General features: G+C 46.4%; 1 protein-coding gene across 2 annotated transcripts in view; it reads left to right on the forward strand.

Moving 5' to 3' along the window:
• Positions 1–9,368: 9,368 nt before the first annotated feature.
• The window catches only part of ITPKB (inositol-trisphosphate 3-kinase B), a 97,145-nt gene continuing 81,702 nt past the window's right edge, over positions 9,369–24,811 (forward strand). For both annotated transcript variants that reach the window (XM_036860192.1, XM_036860202.1), the window contains exons 1-2: positions 9,369–9,618; positions 10,966–13,093. In XM_036860192.1, coding sequence (XP_036716087.1) covers positions 11,180–13,093 — 1,914 coding nt within the window. In that variant the 5' untranslated portion in view covers positions 9,369–9,618; positions 10,966–11,179. The remainder of the gene's footprint in view (positions 9,619–10,965; positions 13,094–24,811) is intronic.

A 24,811-nucleotide genomic window follows, 5' to 3' on the forward strand; every position in this document is an offset into this window, starting at 1 on the left:
TGACCAACACCTTAACTGTGGCCAGAAGCAGAGGACTCAGCTAAGCCACACTGCATCTCACACAAACTGTGGGATAATAAATATGTGTTGTTTTAAGGCACTACGTTTCTGGTAATATTTATGGCAATAGGCAATTGGTATACTCCCTCAGTTGCAACCTCCTAAAAGGCAGGGATGGCGTTCTATTCATCTTTGAAGTCCTAGTACCCAGCACAGGTGCTCTAAGAATGTGGCCCCACTGAACTGGCCTCTGTCTCCCCTCTAACATATCCTCCACATTGCCTCAAGGAGATTGTTCTAAAATGCTAACGTAATTGTGTCACTCTCTGCTTCAGACTCCTCAGAGCCCCTTATTATTTTTAATAAAAGTCCTATTAGCATAGCAATCAAGGAACCTCACTACATGTCCCTAAACTGCTGTTCCAGGCTCTTCTCCCCCAGTACTGAGCCTCTCCCACCCTCTGCTCCAGCCACACCCACCTACCACTCTTCCACCTGCTCCTCCATAGCTCAGAGCCCTAGCACATGCTGGGTCCCTCCCTGCCTAGAAGACAGGTGAGTCTTCTTCTTCGCCCGGTGAGTTCCTACTTAGCCTTTATGGCCCAGCTCAAATAGTGCCCTTTCCTGGAGGCTTCCCACCTCTTCCTCCAGCCCAAGGGCAGCCCGCCACTGTGCTCTCCTGGTACTTTGAATGCTGTTATAACATGTATTACACTGAGTTATCCTTGTTTTCAAACTCGACTTCCCTGATGGTCTATGAGTTCTCTGAAGAACTTCCTAGACTTCTAGTCTTCTTCATATACCTCCTCCTGTCCTTCTCTCCCACTCTCCCTGCCTGGAAAACTCCAGAATGGATTGATGCGTGAACGAATGGCATTAATAATAATACCCAAGGCTGAAACAAGGTGCTCATGGGTCAAACAAGAGCTAAATAGGCTGCATGCATGGGTACACAGGGAAAGCTCTAGACACCTACAGTGTTGATGGACGGTGGTTTGCAAGCACGAGAGATATGATCTCATGTTGCTGATACTGTTCCTTCATTGTGAGGAACAGGAGAAATGGGAGGCCTAAGAAACTTCCTCTTTCTGCTGGAGATAGCTGTCTATTTTGTATTAGAACATTACACAGTGACCTTTTCTGAGACTTTGTCCTTAAAGACTCCGTATGTAAACTTTACACTTCCTTCCTCTTCCTAAAATATTAGATGATGGGATAGGTTTGACTCAAAGGCTCTCTCTGGCCCTCTTGGACTTGCTGATTGAGACCACTAAAGCCCAAGGCAGACTATATCATAACTTCAAAGGAAATATCTTATAAATTTCATGTAACTTACATGTCCTCCATGCTCTTTCTCATCACTTCCTTTTGTCACAGGGGGTCCACAGATATCACAGAAATCCAGTTATCTAGAGAAGGCATTACGGAAGGGGTGTAGATGCTGAGGCTGCTCCTCATTGCTTCAGTTTTTAAGCCTTACAATAAGAGCAGCTTTTTCAGTCACAAACAGGCTCAGTGAGTGGGAGGGGATCCCTGGAGAAGGGGTGTATATGGTACAAAACCATAGACCCAGTATCTTTTTTTTTTTTTTTTACTTATTTATTTGGTTGCCCTGGCTCTTAGTTGCGGCATGTGGGCTCCTTAGTTGTGACATGCGAACTCTTAGTTGTGGCATGCATGTGGGATCTAGTTCCCTGAACAGTAATCAGACTGGGGCCCCCTGCATTGGGAGCGTGGGATCTTAACCACTGCGCCACCAGGGAAGTCCCGACCAGTATCTTAAACTGATAACAAACGACTTGGTTTAACTTTGAACGATGTCTTGACACCACATTTCAACAGGAGTGTTGAAGTCGGCTAAGTTCACAATTAGATATGAAAAGCAGGAGCACATCTTTTCAATCCATCTCTTATCAGTTCATGGTTGCTTGCAGACAATGAAAAAAAAATATTTATATATATAAACCACTAGCTTAGATAATGGCTGATCCACGGCATTTGCATGTCCACGCTTGAATCAGATCTGTAACACATCCAATCCAACTGTGCAGAAATCTGTTATTCAAGTGGTTGAAAAGTCTATTTGAAACTAGATAATTGTTCCACATGGAAGTAGGGTCTACCTATGTATGCTTTGTGGCAGGAATATTTCCAGCCAGTTTGATTTTCCAGCACCACCTCAAAATAGAAAGTAGAAAAAATCCTTCTGCTTTTTGCCCCTACCTGAGGTGGAGACAGTGATCATTCAACAAACATTTATCAAGTACCTTCTCTACATCAGGCCCTGCAGCTGCAGATGGGAATGAGGCATTATTATTCCCTGCCTCAAAGAGAAGGAAACAAAGGGAGCAGATTACAACAGATGTGTAGTGAGTGGTGTTGAGTAAATGTTTGATGAATGAATGGAAGAAATAAAGAATAAGCTATCATAACACAGGGAAGCCCCGATGATAAGGGCTGTACACAGGAAAATAAGAAGACTGGGGGGTGGGCAGGGGTCCAGATGGGCTTTTTCTGCTTCCTATCAACCTAGAATCACAACCTGTGCTATTTGCATTTTGCTCCTCCAGATTCTGTGGCCTATTAGTAGTAGCAGAGGACAGCAAGACTCTGTGTGTGTGTCTTTTTTTTAATTTTTTTTTTAAGATTAAGGAATTAATCGTGAATAAATATTTCTGTGTAAGGTAAGGTATTAGGTGGCTGGGAGAGGGTGGGGTTGTTCATAGAAATGCCACAGCTGTTCACATACCTAAGGGCAGACACAGAACCTGCCAGCCTCATGGGCATGGCATCTGGGATGCCACCAGTTGGTGAGGCAACTCCTTTCTCTCTCCCTGGCTTTCATCCGGAGCTGTAGTTTCTCTGGTCTCCACACCTGTCCTGCACTCCCCACTTCCCTAGAAATCTTTTGCTCATTCCTGGTTTCTCTTATACGTGCTTCACTAGCCCCAAGTTTACTACGTGATCCTTCTGTTCATTCCTGTAATCAGGCTTCCAAAGTCCCGTGAGAAGAATCCAACTGACTGCCTCATATTTTCATGCCAGGTCATTAGCCAGCCTGTGGATTAGCTGTCTTTGGGAGCCTTGTCCATCTTGGTCTAATTAGCTGTGGGCCCAGCATGGCCCTTTGATAACCCAGCATTTCTAATCAGGAACAGGCAGGCAGATTCACTTAGAAGGGGATGTGGCCTGGGAACAGGCATCTCTCATGTAGTTTTTTACATGCCTGAACGTGGGCATAGCCAACCTAGGTGTCATTAGACCTCAGAGTTTCTCAAGATAGAACAAAGAGAAACTGCTCAAACCCCTCCACCCTTGGTGCTCCCACCAGGAGATCAGAGTAGCATCAGCATAGGAAGGAAGGGTATCTGGGTACTAAAGAATCTATTCTAGAAGCAACTATTTATTGAGTACCTGCTTTGTGTAAGGCAGATTCTTAGATCCACTAAATCTTGGATCTTTTTGGTGTGAGAGGCTAAGGGGTTGAGAGCTACTTTTTTAAGAAAGCATATCTTTTGGAGTGCTTAACTGTGCTTTATCTAATAGATCTCCATAAGAACATTGTGGAGAAGGGTATTAGAATGCTTGCTATTTTACAGAGCTCAAAACTGAGGCTCAGAGAGTTTCAGTTACTTGCCTAAGGACACACAGCTATGGGAAATGGAGGAGCCTATAAGACCCTCAGCTCTAACTGAGCTGTGTCTCCCTCCCTCCCTCCTTGGCAGCAGCTGAAGGAAGGGTACAGCCTATTCTTTTTTTTTTTTTAAACCAAATGTACCAAATACCAGATTTATTTTTTTTTAATTAATTAATTAATTTATTTATTTTTGGCTGTGTTGGGTCTTCGTTTCTGTGCAAGGGCTTTCTCTAGTTGCGGCAAGCGGGGGCCACTCTTCATCGCGGTGCGCGGGCCTCTCACTATTGCGGCCTCTCTTGTTGGGAGCACAGGCTCCAGACGCACAGGCTCAGTAGTTGTGGCTCACGGGCCTAGTTGCTCTGCGGCATGTGGGATCTTCCCGGACCAGGGCTCGAACCCGTGTCCCCTGCATTGGCAGGCAGATTCTCAACCACTGTGCCACCAGGGAAGCCCGGTAGAGCCTATTCTTGATGCACTTGCTGGTCTTCCCCTAGAGTGGGGGGCAGGGATAGTCTTCATCATCTTGTGTTTAGTAGCTGCTGCAGGCCTGTTGCACAGCTCCCACTCACTAGTCCAATACCTAAGGAATGAGTAAGTCATCTACTGCCTTACCCAGATCAGGGGGAAGGTGAGGGAAACAAGTGAAGAAGGGGTCAGAGGGTCCAGGGCAGACAGCTTTCCTGATGGTGCTGATTCCTTGGTCCTTTTGCATAATGATTTGATTGCTTGATTCATCTGTCTATTTTTTTTTAATTTAAAAACATGTAAGATTGCCACTACATTGTAAATCAACTATACTTCAATAAAAATATATTAAAAAATAAATAAAAACATGTATAGATCCATTCTGTGTGGGGCTAACACCTAAGGCTAGAAAAATAAATAAATCAGGGTCCTTCCCTTCAAGAGTTCACTATCTAGGAAAGAACAGGAAAGATCGTAAGATTGAAGATTTTTACAGTGCAGCAAATAACAGAGTTATATATGATGGGGAGAGGGGACACAGAATTATTCCATGAAGTTCTTGAGTGGTGAATGATTTCATATTTTACCCAGAGAGTATATCATATGTCAGGCACTGTGCTTGGCACTAGGATGGGGGCCCATAACATCCTTATCAAAGGCTGTATCTGTCCATAGCTATTTTTAAAAAGTATTTATTAAGTTATAATTGATATACAGTCCAATAACGCACATATCTAACATTTCATAATTTGATAAATTTTCCCTGGTGTATACATTTCCTTACAATTAAGATAGTGAACGTATCTATCACCTCCAAAAGTTTCCTCATGCCCCTTTGTCTTCCCTGTCTCCCATTCCTCCCCACAGCCCCCCATTTTTAGACAGCCACCAATCTGCTTTCTGTTATTATAGATTAATTTGTGTTTTCTAGAATTTTCTATAAAAGGAATTATGCAGTAGATACTCTTTTCAGTCTAGCTTCTTTCACTCAGCATAATTATGTTGAGACTCATCCATGTTGTATGTATATTGATAGTTCATTTCTTTTTGTTGATGAATAGTATTCCATTGTATAGACATATCACAATTTGTCTATTCATTCACATGTTGATGAACATTTGGGTTGTTTCCTGTTTACGACTAATTCAAATAAAGCAGCTATGAACATTGGTGTACATATCTTTGTATAGACATATGCTTTCATTTCTCTACAGTAAATACCTAAGACTGGAATGCTTGGGTCATACGATAGGTATATGTTTAACTTTTTAAGAAACTGTCAAACTGTTTTCCAAAGTGGTTATATCATTTTATATTCCTACTAGCAGTGTATGAGAGCTCCGTTCCCCCATATTTTTACCAAGTAAGTTTTTACGTTTTTAACCATTCTAATAGGTGTGTAATGTTGTTTAATTGTGGTTTAACTTGCACTTCCCTACTGACTAATGATGTTGAGCATCTTTTCATATGCATGTTTGCCACTCTTATACCTTCTTTGATGAAGTGTCTGCTCAAATCTTCTGCCCGTTTTTTTTAATTGAGTGTTCTCTTATTATTGAGTTTTAAGAGTTCTCTTTCTAGATATAAGTCCTTTATCAAATATACACTTTGCATACATTTTCTTCTAGTCTGTAACTTGTCTTTTCATTCTTTTCAGAAGAGCAGAAGTTTTAAATTTTAATATAGTCCAACCTACCAAAATTTTTTTGTGGATCATGCTTTCAGTATTGTATCTAAGAAATAGTTGCTTAACTGAAGATCCCAAAGATATTCTCTTATGTTTTCTTATAAAAGTTTTATGGTTTTAGCTTTTACAATTAGATCTATGAGCCATTTTGATTTAATTTTTTGTATGTGGTTCAAGATATGGATTGAAGTTCTTTTTTTTTTTTTTGCATATGCATATCCAATTGTTACAGCACTACTTGTCAAAAAGATTCCTTTCTCCACTTTTCTGCACCTGTATCAAATATCAATTGTCCAATGACCACCTAGAGGGGTGGGATAGGGAGGGTGGGAGGGAGACGCAAGAGGGAGGAGATATGGGGATATATGTATATGTATAGCTGATTTACTTTGTTATAAAGCAGAAACTAACACACCATTGTAAAGCAATTATACTCCAATAAAGATCTTTAAAAAAAAATCAATTGTCCATATGTATATATGTTGGCCTATTTCTAGACTCATATTCTGTCACATTGATCTATTTGTCTAACTTTATGTTAATACCACATGTTCCTGATTATTGTAACTTTATGATAAGTCTTGAAATCAAATAGTCCTTCTACTTTGTTCTTTTTCAAAGCTGTTTTGGCTCTTCTAGATCCTTTGCAGTTTCCAATGAAATTTAGAATAAGCTTGTCAACTTCTACAAAAATAAAAACTTGCTGGGATACTGATTTTGATTGCACTGGCTCTATAGATCAATTTGGGAAGAATTGACATCTTAACAATATTGAGTCCTCCAATTCATGAACATGGTATATCTCTCCGTTTATTTAGGTCTTCTTTAATTTTTTTCAGTAGTGTCTTGTAGTTTTTACTCTATGGTTTTATACATCTTTTTTTCATGTATATCCCTATATATTTTATAGTTTTTGATGATATTATAAATATTATTTTTTAAGTTTTGATTTCTGATTGTTCATTGCTAATATGTAGAAACCAATTGATTATGGTATATTGGTCTTGAATCCAGCAACCTTGTTGCTATGGGCTGAATAGCATACCCCAAAATTTACATGTTGAAGTTCTAATTCCCAGTACCTTAGAATATGACTGTATTTTGAGATAGGGTCCTTAAAGAGGTAATTTAGTTAAAATTAGGTGGGCCCTAATCCAATATGACTGATGTTCTTACAAGAGGAGGAAATTAGAACACAGACACACAGAGAGAAGACCATGTGAAGACATAGGGGGACGATGGCCATCTAAAAGCCAAGGAGAGAGGCCTTATAAGAAACCAAACCGACCAACACCTTGATCTCAGACTTCTTGCCTCCAGAATTGTGAGAAAATAAATTTCTATTGTCTAAGCCACTCAGTCTATGATACTTTGTTACAGCAGCCCTTGCAACTAATACACTTATTAAACTCACTTATTAGTTCTAGTAGCTTCTTTGTAGACTCCATAGGATAATCTACATAGGCAATCATATTGTCAATAAATACAGTTTTACTTCTTCCTTTCCAATCTGGATGCCTTTTATTTCTTTTTCTTGTCTAGTTGCTCTGACTAGGACTTCCAGTACAATATTGAATAGATGTGGCAAATTGCTTACCACTTTGTGCTTTAATTTCTTCATCTATAAAATGGGGATAATAATAGTATGTATCTCATACAGTTGTTATAAGGATTGAAATGTGTAAATATTTATAATGTGCTTAGAACAGTGCCTGGATAATAAGTGCTATATAACTTTTTTTCTTTGTTCATTTAAAATCATGGAAGGCTACCAGATTCTGCTTCAAGATGCAAGCCAACCATGCTGGCTTCCAGATATGGCTTTTGCTCCATCTTTTCCCTAATCCCTGCTGTCCTTGGTAGCACAGTTAGAATTTTAGACTGGTAGAACTATCATTTAGTTCTACCGCCAGCCCAAGGCAGGAATCCCTTCAGCATGCCATACCTGACCAGTTGCTGGCTGTGTTCTGAGCAAGAACTCTTCAGGCTGATTGAACATTCAGGAAGCCTGAATTTCTCAGTTCTTCGGAATGCCAATGATGTCTGGCTGTGAGGTGACAGTGAGAGTTCCCAGAGGCTGGAAAGCTAAGATTCGGTGTTCACTGTATGCACTGCTAGGTCCTCCAGTTGTTTCCACCATGACACCTGGCATGGGTGTTTGCATTTCCTATGATAGAAATAAGCTCTATGGAGTGGGTCTCCTGGGAACTGGCAGCTCCTGTGTCTTGCCACTGGGGAAGCGAATTAGGGGCAAGGGTAGGGCTGGCTTCTCTGCCTTAGCAACTGCCCAGATCCTGAGTCAACACCTGAATAAACTCTGGGCTCTTTTTATTTAGCCCCATTGGGGATGGGAGAGGAACCAGGCTCAGTCTTTTCAACATGGCACGTTAAAAAAACAAGTAGGACTCAAAAGTGTCTCATTCCTGGGAATTCTTAGCTAGAAGATCTCAGTTTCAGATTTAACATGAGTCTTTTTCTGATGCAGCAGCAGGCTGCTTTTCTCACTTAAAGAGTATTGTTACATAAACAAGCAAGAGATGGGTTTGCCACAAGCAAAGTCAAATTTCCATCTAAATTTTAGCTAATAAGACTATTAGGACTGATTCAGGCTTTAGAGTTTTACATTTCCTGAGCCTGGCAGCTGTATTTCCCCTCTTTCCACTAAATTCTGTAGTGTAGAATTTAGGGAATTATGGAAAACACACTTGCAGCACCAGAGCTTAAATGCGGTAAGATCCCTGCCCAGTAGTAATTGCTGATGGTGGGGGAAAAAGTCTCTTGAAAATCATCCAGCTGCAGGAGACTGAGCAAGGGGTCTCAGGCCTTCTTAGTTCCAGGACTATCCTTTTTCTTAAAATAACTTTGAGAACTGAGTGCAAAAATATGCCAATGTCACATTTGCTGTGTGCATTTAGTAATAGAAAAATGTGCAGTGCAAAGGCGTGTTTATACAACTAGCAATTGCACTGCAAAACCATCAGCAGCTCACAGCCCAACCAGTCTTCCAAAATACAAGTGTGAAGCATTTAAAATCTGCAACTCTGCAACGAGGTGCCCACAAAGTACCTTCTTCGAATTTGCATATTTGTGTACAAGAACACAAACCGTTTATATAAGGCTTTAGCCCGTTTTAAATGTTAAAAAAAGTCCCCATGATTTGCTTTGCTTAAAATGCACGCTCAAACTTTATTAAAAACATTTTTCAAAAAAAGTTTCATAAAGCTAGCCGTCAGCGAGTCTCGCTGGAGGGTGTGGAAAATGGATCGTATATCTTTAACCCGCAGAAGTTAAAAGGTTTTTTTTTTTTTTGGTTGTTAGCTAACAATGGAAACTTTTTTTTTTTTTTTAAGTGTTTCCCTCCCTCGGTCTTGCCAAGCAATAGAAAAAAAAGAAAAGAAAAACTTGTTCCGCTGAGTTCAACCCCAGACAGGCTCACAACTTCCTTCCTGCTTTCCTCCCCCAAGCCCCCGCCTTTCTCCCTCCTCCCTCCTCCACCCCAAACCCCCCCCCCGCCCCAACTTTTTTTTTTTTTTTTTTAATCGCACATTGAACAAACACTGAAGTAGCCGGGAGCAGACACTGACAGGGGTAGTATCTCCACAGCCCACAAGGGCGTGCAGGGCCGGCCGGCGTCGCCACCGCCCGGATCTCCCGCCCCGGCCGAGGAGCTTTCCCTCTTTTTTCCCATTCCCCTTTTTTTTTGTCTTCCAAAAGAAGTGAGGAAACCATTTCCGAGCTTTTTTACTTTTAAAGCCATCTTTCTCCTTCGAGGTCTGCGTCCCCGGGCCATGTAGTCTGCACAGGACGCGGGAATCTTGAGCAATTGCAGGTAAGTTTGGCGGCTTTTTAATGGCTCTCGCCTCCAAACCCTCTTTCCCCTCTCTCTCTGCTCTGGAGCGAATCTGAGGGTTCCGGGTTCTGAAAAGGCGCAGAGAGGTGGGCCGGGGAGACGGGCAAGGGGGTTTGACTGGGGAGGGTGGCGTGGAGAGGAGGGAGAGGCGAGTTTTCGGCGTTTCCCGTGCTCGCCTTCCGGGCCGCTGACTCCCCGCCGCCTACCTCGGCGCGCTGCAGGCGTCCACGGGCTCCGGCCGCCGGGCAGCCGGCTTGGCGCCGGGCGAGGCTGCCCAGGATGCGGAGAAGCCCTGCACTCGGCCGCGCCGCCTCCGGGCTTAGAGCGGGGCCCCGGGAGGTTTGCAGAGCCCGGGCTTCCGCCCGGCTGCAGCCATGCACACCCTGGAGTCCTTCCGAGTGGGCAAGGGTCCCGGAGCCCGCAGAGGCAGCCGCGTCCTCCGGCACAGGGTGTGCGGAGTGCGGACTCGCTGTCCGCGCGCGTACACACACACACACACCCCTACGCGGGGGGCGACAGCGTGGGGGGGGCGGCGTGTATTGGTTCCGGTACAGGGGACGAGCAGCGCCTCGGCCCCGGGCGCGCGCAGACGCACCCACACTCACAATACACACTTGTTTGGGGACTGGCGACAAAGCCAGTGCTGAAAAATGCCTAGGCTGCGGCCCCGCCGCGCGCCCAGGCCGTCGTAGGCCGAGGGACACAGCACCAAGGCCAGGGTCAGGAAGGTAAAAGGCAGGCACGCAGGGGTCTTCCTAGATCCGGGCTCAGGCAGCGGCCGGGGAAGGCAGGTCCAGCTCAGGTTCCCTCCGAGTGGGTCCCTGATGGCCAGAGAGAGTGGAGCGAGGAGATCCTGAAGCCCATGGCGGGGGTGGGGAGCTGCCCCGTTATACCTGATGTAACCAGTGTTTGCAAAGCCGAGGGGACCCAGAGACGGTGGAGGGGGTGTCCTCACTCTCGGAGAGCTCGGAATCTGCCGCGCCTCGCACATAGCCCGCTTAGGAATCAAGTGGTTGTACAGTCCCCCGCCCGTCCGCGCGGCTCTGGAGGCAACTCTTAGAATTTGGAATTTGAAGGGACCTTCAAGCGCATCACAATCTGGGGCGAAGGGTGGGAGCGCACTCGGAAAACACACCCACAACCTAGCTGGCGACCGAGGGCCCCCGGGGTTTGTGTCCTCGCCGTGCCGCACAGTCCCTGTAGATAAGATGTCCAGTGGCACCGATCCCCGACCGATTGGGGGATCCCAATCCCAGTCCTAGCCCCCTAGCCGTCCCCCGCCCCCGCCCTCTGGGGTCCTGACTTTTTCTCCTTGTGTCTCCACAGAGGCGCTGTTGTTTACGGAACTCTGGGCGGGGGCTGAGCCCGCGGTCTTGCCCCCCGCCCAACGCCCAGGCCATGCCACCCCATCCGCGCGCGGAGCCGCGGCCGCCGGGCCTCTGGGGCTGAGCCGGGAGCCGAGAGCCGCGGGAGGAGGAGGCGCCGGCGGCGGAGCCGGAACAGGAGCGGCGGCGGCCGGCAGCGCGGCGGACCCAGTACTATGGCTATGTACTGCTATGCACTCAACAGCCTGGTGATCATGAATAGCGCCAACCAGGTGAAGAGCGGCGGCGGCCCTCGGCCCAGCAGCAGCGAGACGCCCCCGCCGCCGAGGAGGGCCGTGTTGAGCCCCGGCAGCGTTTTCAGCCCCGGGAGTGGCTCCTCTTTCCTCTTCCCCGCAGCCGAGTCGTTGTCGCCGGAGGAGCCCGGGAGCCCCCCGGGCTGGCGGAGTGGCCGGCGCAGGCTGAATAGTAGCAGCGGCAGCGGCAGCAGCGTGGGCAGCCCGAGTTGGGCGGGTCGCCTAAGAGGCGACCGGCAGCAGGTGGTGACCACCGGTACCCTCTCCCCTCCGGGGCCGGAGGAGGCCAAAAGGAAGCTTCGAATCCTACAGCGCGAGCTACAGAACGTGCAGGTGAACCAGAAAGTGGGCATGTTCGAGGCGCACATCCAGGCGCAGAGCTCCGCCACTCAAGCGCCCCGCAGCCCGCGTCTGGGCAGGGCTCGATCGCCCTCCCCGTGCCCCTTCCGCAGCATCAGTCAGCCCCCAGGAAGGGTCCTGGCTCAGACTGAGGAGCGGAGGACAAAGTCCTGGGGGGAACAATGTCCGGAGACTTCGGAGGCCGAGTCCGGGAGAAGAGGAGGGACGCCCAGCCAACGCCTCTCGAAGGACAAGGAGGGAGTAGCACCTTTCCCCGGCCCTGCTGCCCCGGCAGGATCAGCGGCTCAGGGTCCAGGCGCTTCGGTGAAAATGAGGAAGCCGGTCCCGGCCGGACCCCACTGTGGCTCACCCATTGCTATGGAAGTTGACAAGAGGGTTTCTCCTCTTTTGGGAACTCAGAATTACCAAGCTCCCTCGTTGGGGCTGGTCGGAGTGACTTTAACGATGGCCACAGAAGTGGCAGCGAGAGCCACATCCACTGGGCCACACCATCCACAGGACCCTGCCCTCACTGAGCTGTCTGAGACGGCCCGCGAGCTTGGGGGTGTGTACCCCCGAGAGGCTCTGGCCAAGAGTCAGGGGCAGTCTTTGGGCAGTGAGACAAGTCCGGCCCCAGAGAGGGGCGGGCCCCGCAGTGGCGAGCCCCCTGGGAAGGTGGGGAGAGAAAATCTGCCCGGTGGCGTGCCCGGCTCCGGGGCGCCTGAAGCGGACAAAAAGCCAGAGGAGAGGACTGTGAACGCGCAAAGTCCGGCGGAGTCCTCTGAGGCCCCGAGCTGGTTCAGGCAGCCCGGAGACCGGGGCTCAGTAGGCTCCGAGGGGACCCAGAGTGGGGCCCTAGTGGCCAGGGAGGCACGGCTGCGCTCCAACAGAGTGGATGAAGGGTCTCCGACGCTGGGCTTGCTTGGGGGCTGCAGCTCAGCACAGCCAGGCCCCGGGGAGGTGGAGGCGGGGATTCCCTCTGGCGGAATGCTGGAGCCTTTGCCCTGTTGGGAAGCAAAAGATCTGAAAGAACCTCAGTGCCTTCCTGGGGACCGGGTGGGTGTGCAGCCTGGGAGCTCCAGGGTTTGGCTGGGCTCCATGGAAGAAGCGGGTCTGGCCTGGACGTGTGGCACAGGGGTGCAATCCGAGGGGACTTGGGGAAGCCAGCCGCAGGGCAGAGATGCCCACCCCAGCCCAGAGCAGCTCTCCCCAGATCAGAAGGACAAGCCTTCCCGGGGAGAGGCCTGCAGCCGAAGCAATATCCCTGCCGTCATCATTACAGACATGGGTGCCCAGGAGGATGGTGCCTTGGAGGAAGCGCAGGGAAGCCCTCGGGGCGGCCTGCCGCTGAGGAAACTGTCCTCTTCCTCTGCGTCTTCCACTGGCTTCTCCTCCTCCTATGAGGACTCGGAGGAGGACATCTCCAGTGACCCCGAGCGCTGCCTGGACCCCAACTCCGCCTTCCTGCATACCCTGGACCAGCAGAAGCCCAGAGTGGTAGGTCTTGCCCTGAGATTTTTCTAAAACTTGTGCTGCTTTCATACCCATGTGTCCCTTTTGCTTACCTTCTACTGAGTCAGAAAGACTCTGACCAGGGCCCTGGGGCAGTCACAACTTATAATTCTCTCCAAGTGTGTTTGCTGGGGAGGTACCTAGGCACTGGCCATGCACTTTGTAGCTTGGATAGCGAACCGGAGTCATTTCTGTTGTTATTTCCGTGTACATCTTAAAAGACATTTTTTAAGGTACCTCTGGTAGGTCACCACTCATTTTTGGGGAGGATAATATTCATGAATGTTACCAAAAGCTTCCTGGTGAATCTCCAAAGATAGTGAACAGAGCTGCTGAGTGTAGCTTTTGTCTGATCAGGTGAAACACTTAATTCTGTGATTCATTTAGGCGGAGGAGAACTGACAAGGATGTCATCGAATTAACTCAGGCTCTACTAATAGGCCAGGAAAATGAGTGATGTGATTCTGGAACAGGGCCCTGACACCTGCAGATGTGGCAGTGGCCGGTCTTCTGGGTGAACAACCACCTAGCCTTAGTAAATTGTCGGGACATTGCAATATTTGTGGGGCCAGCAGAAGATACAGTTTGATGTACGAATTAAAATGAAAACTAGGCTTTGAGCTAAGCAGATAGTTTCTTTAATAACAGAATATTATATTACATTAGGTTGAATTGCATCTGGGTGATATCCCTAGGGTAGATACCTCGTCATGGATATGCTCGTTGGCTGGTACAGGTACATTTCAAGTATGTTTTCAAGTGCATCTGTTGTGATTCAGCACACTGACATCTTGTTCTGGCTATGGCAGTAGACAGGGGTTTATTTCTGTACACAGTTCATCTCAGTCCTAGGCTGTTTTCACTCTTAGGAGGATCAGAGCATCGTATGAAAGATGTAAGAGTTGAAGCTAGCGCTTCTGAAAAGGTCTGGACTTTCTCTTAGCTTTTCCAGAGTCTGGGGAATTTCCTAGTTCGGTGTGTAAGGGGTTCTTGTGCTACCTTGGGCGAAAAGTCTGCATTTTATTGTAGTAGGTAGTCTTCCGATTTAATCTTGAATATCAAGTACTATTTGCTGTACCTCAATAACTTAAACCACAGCAACTGAGAACTTTGTATTTCTACTCTACATGCTGCTCTCTAAGTTATTTTGGACTCCAAAGTATGTGTCTGTCAGACTCCCACTTCAGAAATCACAGTCTGAATCTTTGTAGACCAGGCATTTCTTTTCATGAGACTCTGCTTTCTGCTGATGATGGGGAGGCAAATGTGTGTGCAGAATCTGGCCCCAATCAGCCTGGCATTTTGTGGCCAGCACAGGGCATCTGGCACGGGCACACCACCTTTAGAGGAGGGATGGTCCACCTGGAAGGGGATGGATGGTGGTGAAGGGCAGGTGGAAAATGCTTCTCACTGAGGATATGGCTCAGGTTTCTCTGCCTTCTTGCCCACAATTAAAGATCTATGAGATGGTCCTCTGTTCCACTCCTCCCTTTGGCTTTTTATACCCTGGAGCGTGGCCAGCATAGCCAAGTTGTTTTAACTTGTTCTCCAACTTTCCATTTGCCCTTTCTAGTGGTGGATTAGCAGCTCCTATTGGCTGGCTCTCAAAGGATTTTGTGTGTCCCGATGTTTGAAAAGGGCTCTTGTCTGGAAGTGAGTTAAAGGGGAGATAAATAATGATAGATGACAATATTTTTTTTTTCATTTGCCAGAGGGATGCCAGCTAAGAAACCAGAGGGTTGAGTGGTGTCAAGGTAGCGAATGGGTCCAGAGGTAGAAACGAGGCCTGCCCGTGGTCCAGCCTACCTCCCTTCTTTAAACAAGGTTTCAGACACCCACAGAGAAGGGCCAGGGAAAAAGCCCCTGCCAGCCTCGCTCTCTGGTCATGTGCGGCTGATAGGGAGTGTCTGTGGGGGGAAGGGTGGGTAACCAACTGGAAATTATGGGATCCTAGGGACTTTTGAGCTTTTGGTTGAGTGCTTGCACGATAAGCTCAGTTTTCTTTTTCATGTACAGATTGTTGCGGTGGAGCCTTATCTGTGACACCAAAACATCTGCTCCTTGAGTCAAAAATCACTTGATTAGCTGAGATTGATATTTTGTCTACAGAAGGCCAGATAACTTGATTGACTGGGCCTTTTGGCTTGGCTGTTCAGTGTTTTATAGATAAAACCCCAGCCGGCGCTGTTTGAGGCTCTGCAGTATCAATACTCGGTCCTCCCCTCAGACTGTGCTGCTTCTGTCTACACTGCTGCACTGCACTCAGGGGCACCCATCCTCACCCGTGCGCACCCTCACACACACACTCCCAGCAGCCCACTCACACACACAGGTTGGAAACTGCACGTTCAGCCTTCTGGTCACACAACCAACAACCCCTGACCTTCAGACCCACACTGAGAACACTTTTTTTTGTGCTGCTGTGTCTTTGAGCAGAGTTAGACCTTTCATGCCTCGTGTGGCAGTTCTTTGCTTCTGCGGAGGGATGATTGTGTGTGACGTGGTACGCAGGCAGAGGTGACAGCCCCGCAAAGCCAGGAGCCTGGCTGCTGGGTTAGCTCTCCTGCTGTGTGGCCTCCCTGCCTGCTTATCACTGTGAGAAGTCCCAGCGCCAGTGTAGGGGAATTGGAAGATGTCCCTGTAGTTAAAAACAAAGTGACAAGCAGGTTGTTTGGAAATGCACTCTGAAACTTATTTAGCCATTTAGATTATGCAAATTAGCAGAGGCCTTTTTACTGAAAGGGAATGTGGTGAGAAGCGCCTCTGCTCATTTGCTTCCATGGGTAGGAGCTGTATGCAAAGTGCTTCAGGCCTTTCCTACAGCTCAGGCTTCAGATATGCCTGTCTCTGAAATAGAGTGTTCCGAGTTTTTGCTCCTCTGTGTCTGTTTCTAAAGGAGCAGGCGCTTGAAATTTGCTCAGAAGTAGTTGTATCACGCGCTTTGTGTTCAGTGGCTTAAATTCAGGCGTGTTCACATTTACGGCTTTCTGAGATCTGAACAGAAGCGAATTGCACTGAGGAAGAAGGGTGTTCTCTCTTGTTCTTTAAGACAACTAGAAATTAATCAACAGTTCTTGACCTCCCTGTGTTATTCCATTTAAAAGTAACTGGGCCATTGAAACACCAGGTTTAAAGTGCTAAATTAAAATAAGCATGCATCTTCCAAAAATAGATTTTGTTGACTTATTCCAAAATTGTACTATCAATCATGTGTACAAAAACCAAAACAAAATGCTGGTCTAGTTACCTGGGGGACATTTAAGGAATTATAGTACAAAATCCTTGCCTTCTTGGTGCTTACTATTTTTTCAGGGCCATTGGAATTTTGTTTCCTTTACTTTTTTTGTGTGTTGACTAGTTTTGTTGCCTTTTTTAAAGTAAAAAACTAACTAATATATATGGTAAAAAAATTCGAGCAGTTTAAAATGGTTTTATGTGGTTTTTAAAAGTGTGAAATTTTTATTTGGGGGTAAACGCAATTAAAATTTAAAAGCCTTAGAGGGATACTTAAAAAAAAAAAAAAAGAATCTAGTGGTAAGTACTTTTAAGTGGGAAATTCTTATCTGGAAGAGAATATGGAAGGCCCAGATTTATGGGGTTATGAGTTCGGGTTGCATATGCTGTTTTCTTAAGATGGGGCACCCTTCCCCCTCAGGTGTGCAGCCAGGATCTTTCTGGAAAGGCTTCAGGACCTTTCAGATCTGGGAGGACCCCTAGTCATTTATGTGAGGTTCTGGGTGTTACCCTGATCTGTTTAAGAAGGAGGAAACCAAGACTCAGGGGCAAAGGGACCCAAGGGCTGCAGCTCTGGCTCAGATTCCTCCTTTTAAAATTTGCATTCTGTGTGAGGACGAGCTCATGGGGGCCTGTAGAGTTCTAACTCTCTGTGACTATGTAATTCCAGACATTTGATTCAAAACCTGCTGTATGTGAAGTACGTATCAGGGTGTCTGGAAATGTGACAAGATTTCTTTGGTGTGGACCTCAGGCAGTTGAGGCCGAAACTGGGCACATTTAATTGTGTGCTTTTCCTTAAGATCCATTAACTATCTGCCTCTCATCTCTCTTAACTGGAAGAATGGTTCTTTGTAATTTCACATTGAAAAAGTATCATCAAAATAAATCAGTACAATACCCAAGATTCTCGTTAATGGTTAGACTGATATTAGAGGCCGTGCTGGTAGGATGCCAGCACATTAACCTGACAAGTGAAAAATGCATTGTTCTCTTGAGGGCTTCGGCCTCCTCAGATAGTTAAGTTTGGAAACTGAGGCTTTGCCTCTGCAGAGCCAAAACGTCACTTCAAAGACCTCGTTTTATCAAAGATAAAAGTAATTCATCCAGCTTGAATCATTTCAAATAAAGGTGGGGCGTAGAGAAAAAGGGAGATTGGTGTTTAGGCATCACAAAAACACAGCTCAAGATTTACCAGGATTTTAGGTTTAACAAGAAAAAACTTATTAAACTGGACGACTTCTGCTTTTAGAGAAATGTATTTCAGGTGTTACAGAAAGCATTTTCAGAACTTTGGTTTTTAGCGCCAAATTGCTACCAAGCCACTTTTCTGATTTTGTTGGCACATGCCAGTTAAATGTAGTTACAGATTAGATTAGTTCTCTGTAGTTTATTTATATTCCTGGGAGCACTGATAACATTGTTTAGGCTTATTATATTTTGTCAGGTTTCAACTTAGTTGTCTAAAGGCAGAATTTTAAAATATTTAATGGAAAGAATTTTATATCTTGGTTGAAAAAACTTTGTAGACTTCAGGTAATCAGTGATTCGGGATTAACTCACGAACTCTTCTAAATTGTGTTGTGGACACACCGTCAGCATGGGAGGGTCTATATATATACATATTTTAAATTTATTTAGGCTGCGCCGGGTCTTAGTTGCAGCACTCGGGATCTTCAGTTGCGGCATGCAAACTCTTAGTTGCAGCATGCGTGCTGGATCTAGTTCCACGACCAGGGATCGAACCTGCGGCCCCTGCATTGGGAGCACAGAGTCTTATTCACTGGACCACCAGGGAAGTCCTGGTCTATGGGTTTTGATAAGAGACGAGATCTTGGCATTGTAGGTTATACACATTGTTCCCTCCAGCCCATGACAAATGTGCCTTGCAATGATTTTTTCCTGACTGGGTGGAATTGACATTGTGAATGATGTATTTTTCATGAATTGGGGAGCTCATTGTTTACAAAATCACACCAAACCCAACCGTGAACTCTCTGGTAATATGAAAAGCCAGTTAGAGTGCCAACCTCCATTGTCTCATTGGGATATTTGGGATTTTGTATGTCCGGTTCTCCTGAGACTGTGTGCCCTCCTGTGGTTGCATACTATTATCTTAGTTAACTAAGGACTGTGGTACTACAGGTGGCCTCAACAACATGGAAACACTCAGCATTGTAGCATTCCCTCAGACCGATGGGTCCAGTCTGCTAGACTGTGGAGGCCACCCTGGGAGTCTGGAAGAATCTGGTCCAACCTGGTCCCATGATCCTGTAGTCAGACTCGACTTGCTGTAATTCTGCCATCAACTATCTCGTTGTGGTTCCCCCAGACACCTGGTCGTTCATTTTTCCAGGGGTATATTATTGTTTTAAAGACAATTCAGGTCTCCTGGGCTAAAAGACACTATAGATATAAATATGATCTCATTAGGAAGTTAGGCCTCTGTTCTTAGAATTTAAAAAATAACAGTTTTTTTTCTATAACCTACATAAGTATCATAATATAAATCTGAGTCTGGGAGAGGCTTTAGAGCTCATTTTCTCCAATATCCACATTTTACAGGTAAGGAAAGCGAGACCAGAGCGTATTCAATACAGTTATGTTTACATTTTTCTTTTCCCTTAAAAAACTTCATTAGTGGATAAACTCCTTACTCACCTGGGGAGATCCACCTTGGCTTTAAACATAGGACGTGTTTTTAAAATGTTTGTTAAAGGAATGGATGAATGAATGAATGATAGACAGTAGCTCTGCTGCATTATCTACCCATAAAAGAACTGTCGAGTCATCCGGGAGAGGAGGAACAAAAAAAGGGAAAAAAGGAACAATTAAGGCAGGCTCATTGCTTATTCCTGTGACCTTCCTGCCATAGGAGTAGGGGTGCCAGACTGGGGTTTAGGAGACCTAGGTGAAATCCCAGCCTGCACATGGCTTGCAAGCCCTCTGAAAAATGGAGAGAGTAGACCATGACCTCACGGGGTGGGGGATGAGAGTTCAGGGATGCAGTGTTCTAAAAGTGCCTCGGATGGCTCCTGGCACATGGTACAGGCTCAATTAATGTTAGTGGAGGTGGAATTAGGAGACATCTTAAGTACTGGTGAGGCAGTGTCTGTCTGGAAATTTCGCTGGGTCCCTTGGAAGAAATCCTTGGTAGCAACTCTAGGATTTTGTTGAGGTGCCACTTTCACCCAGTACCATCCTGGAAGATGATTCTGCTTCACCCAGTAAGGCTGCCATGAAATTGATTTCTCAAAGACGGGTATTCACAGGCTACCCGTGAATTCACACGCTATTGTGGGACCACAACAGCTTCCTGAAGTGTATTTCATGGAACACTGAGAAGAAGGCTGGTCTTACCCTCTGTCTCTGTTTCCTAGTGTAGTTTCCTTTGGTTCAGTTATGGGGCTGGGGATCAAAGACCAATACAGGCCTCAGGGAACAAGATCAGTGAGGACACCTTCTCGCAGAGTGTGTGTGCAGGGAAGACCACTCTGATGTTTCTTATGGGAAGGCAGGGCCCTCCAGGCTTTCTCTGATGAGGAATGATTTATGATCATCCTTTCACTGGTAAGCCAAGACGCAGGCTTTTGACTAACTTGTCCGGTGTGTTTCTCAGCAGTTCCATTAAGAATCCACTCCTGGAGATCTGATCTTTCCCCTCCATTGAGCTTTACTTGGGCATTTTATTTACTTGATATCACTTAATGGAAACCCATTCAACAAAAGGTATCTCTTCAGGCCGCTAGTCAGTACTACATTTTTTATTTCCTGAAATGTTTATTTCTGTTTTGCTCCAAACCAGCTGATAAGTTTTATAAGTAACCAAAAGTAGGAGCTGCAGACAGTAAGCAAGCAGAATGAACCTCTGCAGTTCATATTTATGTATGATTTAATGGGGTAAGGGGGAGCGTGGAGGGGGAGTATACTTGTTGTATACTCTAAGTATACTTGTTGTTTTTTATGTTTTTATTTTCCCATCTCAGAATAAGTAGGAAAAAACTTCTCATTCGACCTGGTGGTAACCAGTATTCAACTGAAGAGACTCCACCCTCTTGAAGGTCACTGTTATCCTGTTAATCTAGCATTTTACCTTTGTGGTAAGATTCTGGGTGGAAAGGGAAAATACAATGATACAGCATCTCAAACAAAGGCATTGAGATCATTTCCATTGACCTGGTGACTAAGATTAGGGTTCGCCTAACCCAGAGATGATATATGTATTGTGAGGCCCGGTAAGGCTCTGTCCTTGCAGAGCTTGCCGAAAGGGTGGTCTGGTCCATTTGCTCACGTTTATAAAATTGGTCTTAATGCATCCGGAGGGCAGGAATGAGGTACTTTGGCCTTGGGCTTTTGGGGCTGTGACAGCTGTTTTCTTTCTTTACCCTTCTTAATGGGTCCTCTGCTTCCTGCCCCACCCCCATTCCATTTAATCAGGGTAAATAAACTGATTGTTTATTGTTCTTCCAAGAAGAAGCTGTAATACATTTTATATTAGCAGCGCTTAGTATTTTCATTCACTATGGGGAGTCTTCAGCGTGCCTGGGACGGAGGGATTTGGTTCCCTGGTGACTGACCATCCACCAGCTCACCTGGCAATTTCTCTTGGTATGCTGAGAGTTGGTGGGACCCCGGCAGTTACCGGGGAGGTCCCTGCACCCCCAGGCGGTTCCCAGCGAGTGTTTTTTCCAATTTCACTGACATTCTTTCCAGGCTCAGCTCAATTTGTTTTCGTCTTCTCTATGGCAATTGATGACTGAGTCGTAAAATGTATAATTCAGCAGGATCTTGTGTTAAGTGCTTCTTCCACAGTCGTTCGGAAGCTGGTGTTTGGCTAATCCTCTGCTATGCATGGGTGTGTAAGATTTTCTTTTTGTAAGTTAGCTCTCTGGAGAGTAGGTTTAATACAATACATCTCGTAACTATGGGGAAAGGAGACCGGCTGGGGGATGGAGAGGAACTCAGGGAGTATCACTTCTGTAATCCTTATCTAACCTGAATCTATTAGCAGGAAACTGAAAAGGCCTGTGTATGACAATGAGATAAACAGTTTAATCTCTTAACAATGTCAAGTGGAAAATCCAACCGCAGCCAGTAACTTAAGAAATGGCTAGGAGGTTTTGTTGGGACAGCAGATCCTGAGACCCAGGTTGCTGAGCCAAGGGTAGGAAAATTGGTTGCTGTATGTTCAAGCTGGGAGGTTGGGAAGACACTGGTTCGAGAAACTTCTGAAAAATCCTTACGGATACAAAAATATGCTAATGTAGGGGACATTTTGAATGCGTTATGATTGGTATTTTAGTCTGTATGAGGCCATTGAAACCTTTTCCTCCTCTTCACCATTGTCATCATCATTGTCACAGCATTTAAGTACTCATTAGTATTCAGCATCTTGCTAATTCCAAGTAATTTAGGACATGTAAGACCTTCTCTGAGAACTTTCCTGGGCATACTCTAGGAGTGCAGTGTGCTGGAAAGACTAGGACTCTCAGATTCGGCGCTTGGCCTCTTTGGGCTTTGGTGTCCTCATCTGTAAAATGGGTGCATTGATAATCTTCCTACATCATGCGGTCTTTGTGAGTCTTAAATGAGATCGTGTTTGTAGAGTCATTTTGAGAGTGTATTCTTTCCCGCCTAAATTTTTTTTTTCACGAGTACTTTGATGTTGCCTTTTTTCCCCAGGTTTTCTCTTGATTTCTACAGTACTCATTTGTTTATTTCTGTCACGCACACTCTAAGTATACTTGTTGTTTTTTAATAAACAATGATCTATTTTTTTTAATTGACGTGTAATATTGCCTTATAATATTATATTAGTTTCAGGTGTACAACTGTGACGTTGTTTTTAAAGCTTTCCCAAGAGGATGGACCAGGGCAAGCACTGCATCAGTGCAAGATCTTCCCACATCTGTGTTGGTGAAAGAGAAATTGCTAAGGACTCTGTCAGAAACAAGCTCTATGTCCACAGCAGAGCCAGTTCTGACGTGGACGTGGCAGTGGGCCCGGGGAGCAGGGATGAGTAGACATTCGGAATTACATCCTAGTTCCACTCCGGCTGCTCAGTAGCGCCACCTCCTGCCCAAGTGACCATCGAAGCCAGTGCTGACTGTGGACAAAGCTTCATGCCCCTTGTGGTTTGCTAACTGGTCCATGGAGATGCGAATGTGATGGACCTGAGGAAAGGCTGGAGGGAGCGAGGAGGGGCCACAGAGCAGGGGTCTGATGTTCCTGGAGCAGGTCTGTCAGCTCCTGAATAATTGAGAGCAGACTCCGCTCCATCCAGAGTCCGAGGATGCTTAATGGGAGCATTGATTTTTCCAATACCGAGTTGTGGTTTTCCCTTCTGTGTCCTGCAAAGTGAAAGGGAGGAATTCAGCAAAGTCTTGAGTTTTTTTTAAAGCAGACATTACATTCAGCAGATATTTCCTGGGCACTTCCTAAGTATGGCCGGGCCCTGGGCTTGATCCCGAAACCCTTTCATAGAGCTGGACCTCCCTTCTGGTGGCTGCCCACGTTGAGAGGCGGACGTGGCACCCCCGTGGCTGCCCAAACAGCAGGCATTTATCTACCGCCTCTGTCTGCAGATACCTGTGCTTGGGAGAATGGCTTAATTGCTGCTATCCCTGTCCTTGGAGATGTGCCCCCTAAGGCAGAGTGGATGCCAACAGACAGACTTGAGATTTGTGAAACTCAAGAACAAGTTGTCTGGCTATTAAACGAGCACATTCATTAAATATGAGTTAATAAATAATGAACCAGTGTTGGCATGGGAAATGCAGGAAGCTTCAGTGCGTGTCGTGGAACAGGGAGTAGAGGAATTGAATTTGGGCGACAGCCACTGAAGACAGTCAAGGCCTTGAGGGGTTTGCTGTCTCTGTTAGAAGTGGTCAAGCAAAGGGACTACTCTGGATCCAAAGACTCTGCAAGGTTGGAAGGGAAGAGGGCACCCCCACCCCCCCGCAAGCCTTAACGCCCTGTGTTGAGCACCACACAAATTGATGCTCAGCAGATAAAGAATGTAGTGCTTGGATGGCTAAAATGGGGCCTCGGGAGAACCCCCATCCCCACCCCAGTCGACCAGAGGGACACGGTCAGGAAAACTTGGGAGGGACTTCTGCTCAGTGAGTGTCTGCTCAGTCTGAAGCTTTGGAAGAGCCCTGGGGGTGGCTGGCCTGGGGGTTGTGTAGACCCTTCCAGGGAGAGAGCCCTGGCGTGGCGTCAGGACAGTCCTGGGTTTGAGTCTAAGCTCTGCCACTTCCTGACTGCGTGACCCTAGAGAAATGTCTTACCTTTCTGTCCCTCAGTTTCACCATCCGTGCAGTGGGGCTGCTAATACCAGCCTTAAGGTTGTGAGCCTTAAACGAGGTCACGTGTGAAGTGCCTGGCACAGTGACTGGACATACTATAAATGCCCAACAAACGGCAACTGCGAGGACTTAGAGGCAGTGGTGATCTCCTTCCTGAGCGTATTATGCTGAACCTGCAATGTCCACTATTCTCTTTGTTTAGGTGAAAGTGACGAGGGTACCCAAGGGAGTATTGCTTGCTGGGGCCCTTCTTCCCCTAGCAGAAAAAATGGGGCCTGGGGGCTCTTTGATGCTGAGGTTAGTAGGAGGTCTGTGCTAGAGTGGGGAGGAAGTGAGAGGGTCTGCTGGAGAGGGGGCTCCGGCCAGCCACACCCTCACTCCGTCCCAGACCTTGGCAGGGACTTCACTTCTTTGAGCCTTGGTTTCTTCATTTCCCACGTGAGGATAACAACCCTCTGTCACGCGCTGTTGTGAAGATGAACGGAGATCCTGCGGCCCGAGGACCTGGCACAGAACAGGCAGGGATAGAGGCAGCCCCTCTTCTGGCCCCCCCCTCCCCAGTTGTGACACTAACTTGCCTTCAAGTGGCCTCAGCCACCTCATCCCAAAGTGCAGTTACTCGTAAAGGATGATGACAAAATAGGCAGCAGGACTTTTTTTTCCAAGAAGGTTTCTCAGTTGCAGGAGAGGCCTCACTTTGTCACCAGGGCTCAGAGCTTAAAGTTTAAAAAACAATCCATTATATTCAGTAGCTTGGCAAGAGGTGTCAGGTTACTCACCGGGGACCAGCCTCTTTTTGTTCTGTTTTGGAGGTGGAAACTGGCTGAGGTCACCCAGGCACGGGAGGCCCAGCCTTTGCGGGTGAAGAAAGCTCCATCTCTTCTCTCCCCTCCCCTCACTCCTCTGCTTTCTTGGTGTGTCTTTTAGAGTCACCATTGCTCATAAGAGAGAGAGAATGAAATATATATACACGTGTATAAGAAACATCACCGCTGTGTATAGCTGTGGCTCTTCCTGCCAGGGAGGTCTTTGAACTTGTATGTGATTTAACTGGCCTTCATTGCTTTCCTGTGCCGTGTCTGGTGGCGGGCTGGGCACATACTTATTAAGATGTTGTTTTTTTTTTTTTTAAGAAAGTTTTATTATTTATTTATTTATTTAT

The sequence above is a fragment of the Balaenoptera musculus genome, chromosome 1 (assembly GCF_009873245.2).
Source record: "Balaenoptera musculus isolate JJ_BM4_2016_0621 chromosome 1, mBalMus1.pri.v3, whole genome shotgun sequence".
Classification (NCBI taxonomy): domain Eukaryota; kingdom Metazoa; phylum Chordata; class Mammalia; order Artiodactyla; family Balaenopteridae; genus Balaenoptera; species Balaenoptera musculus.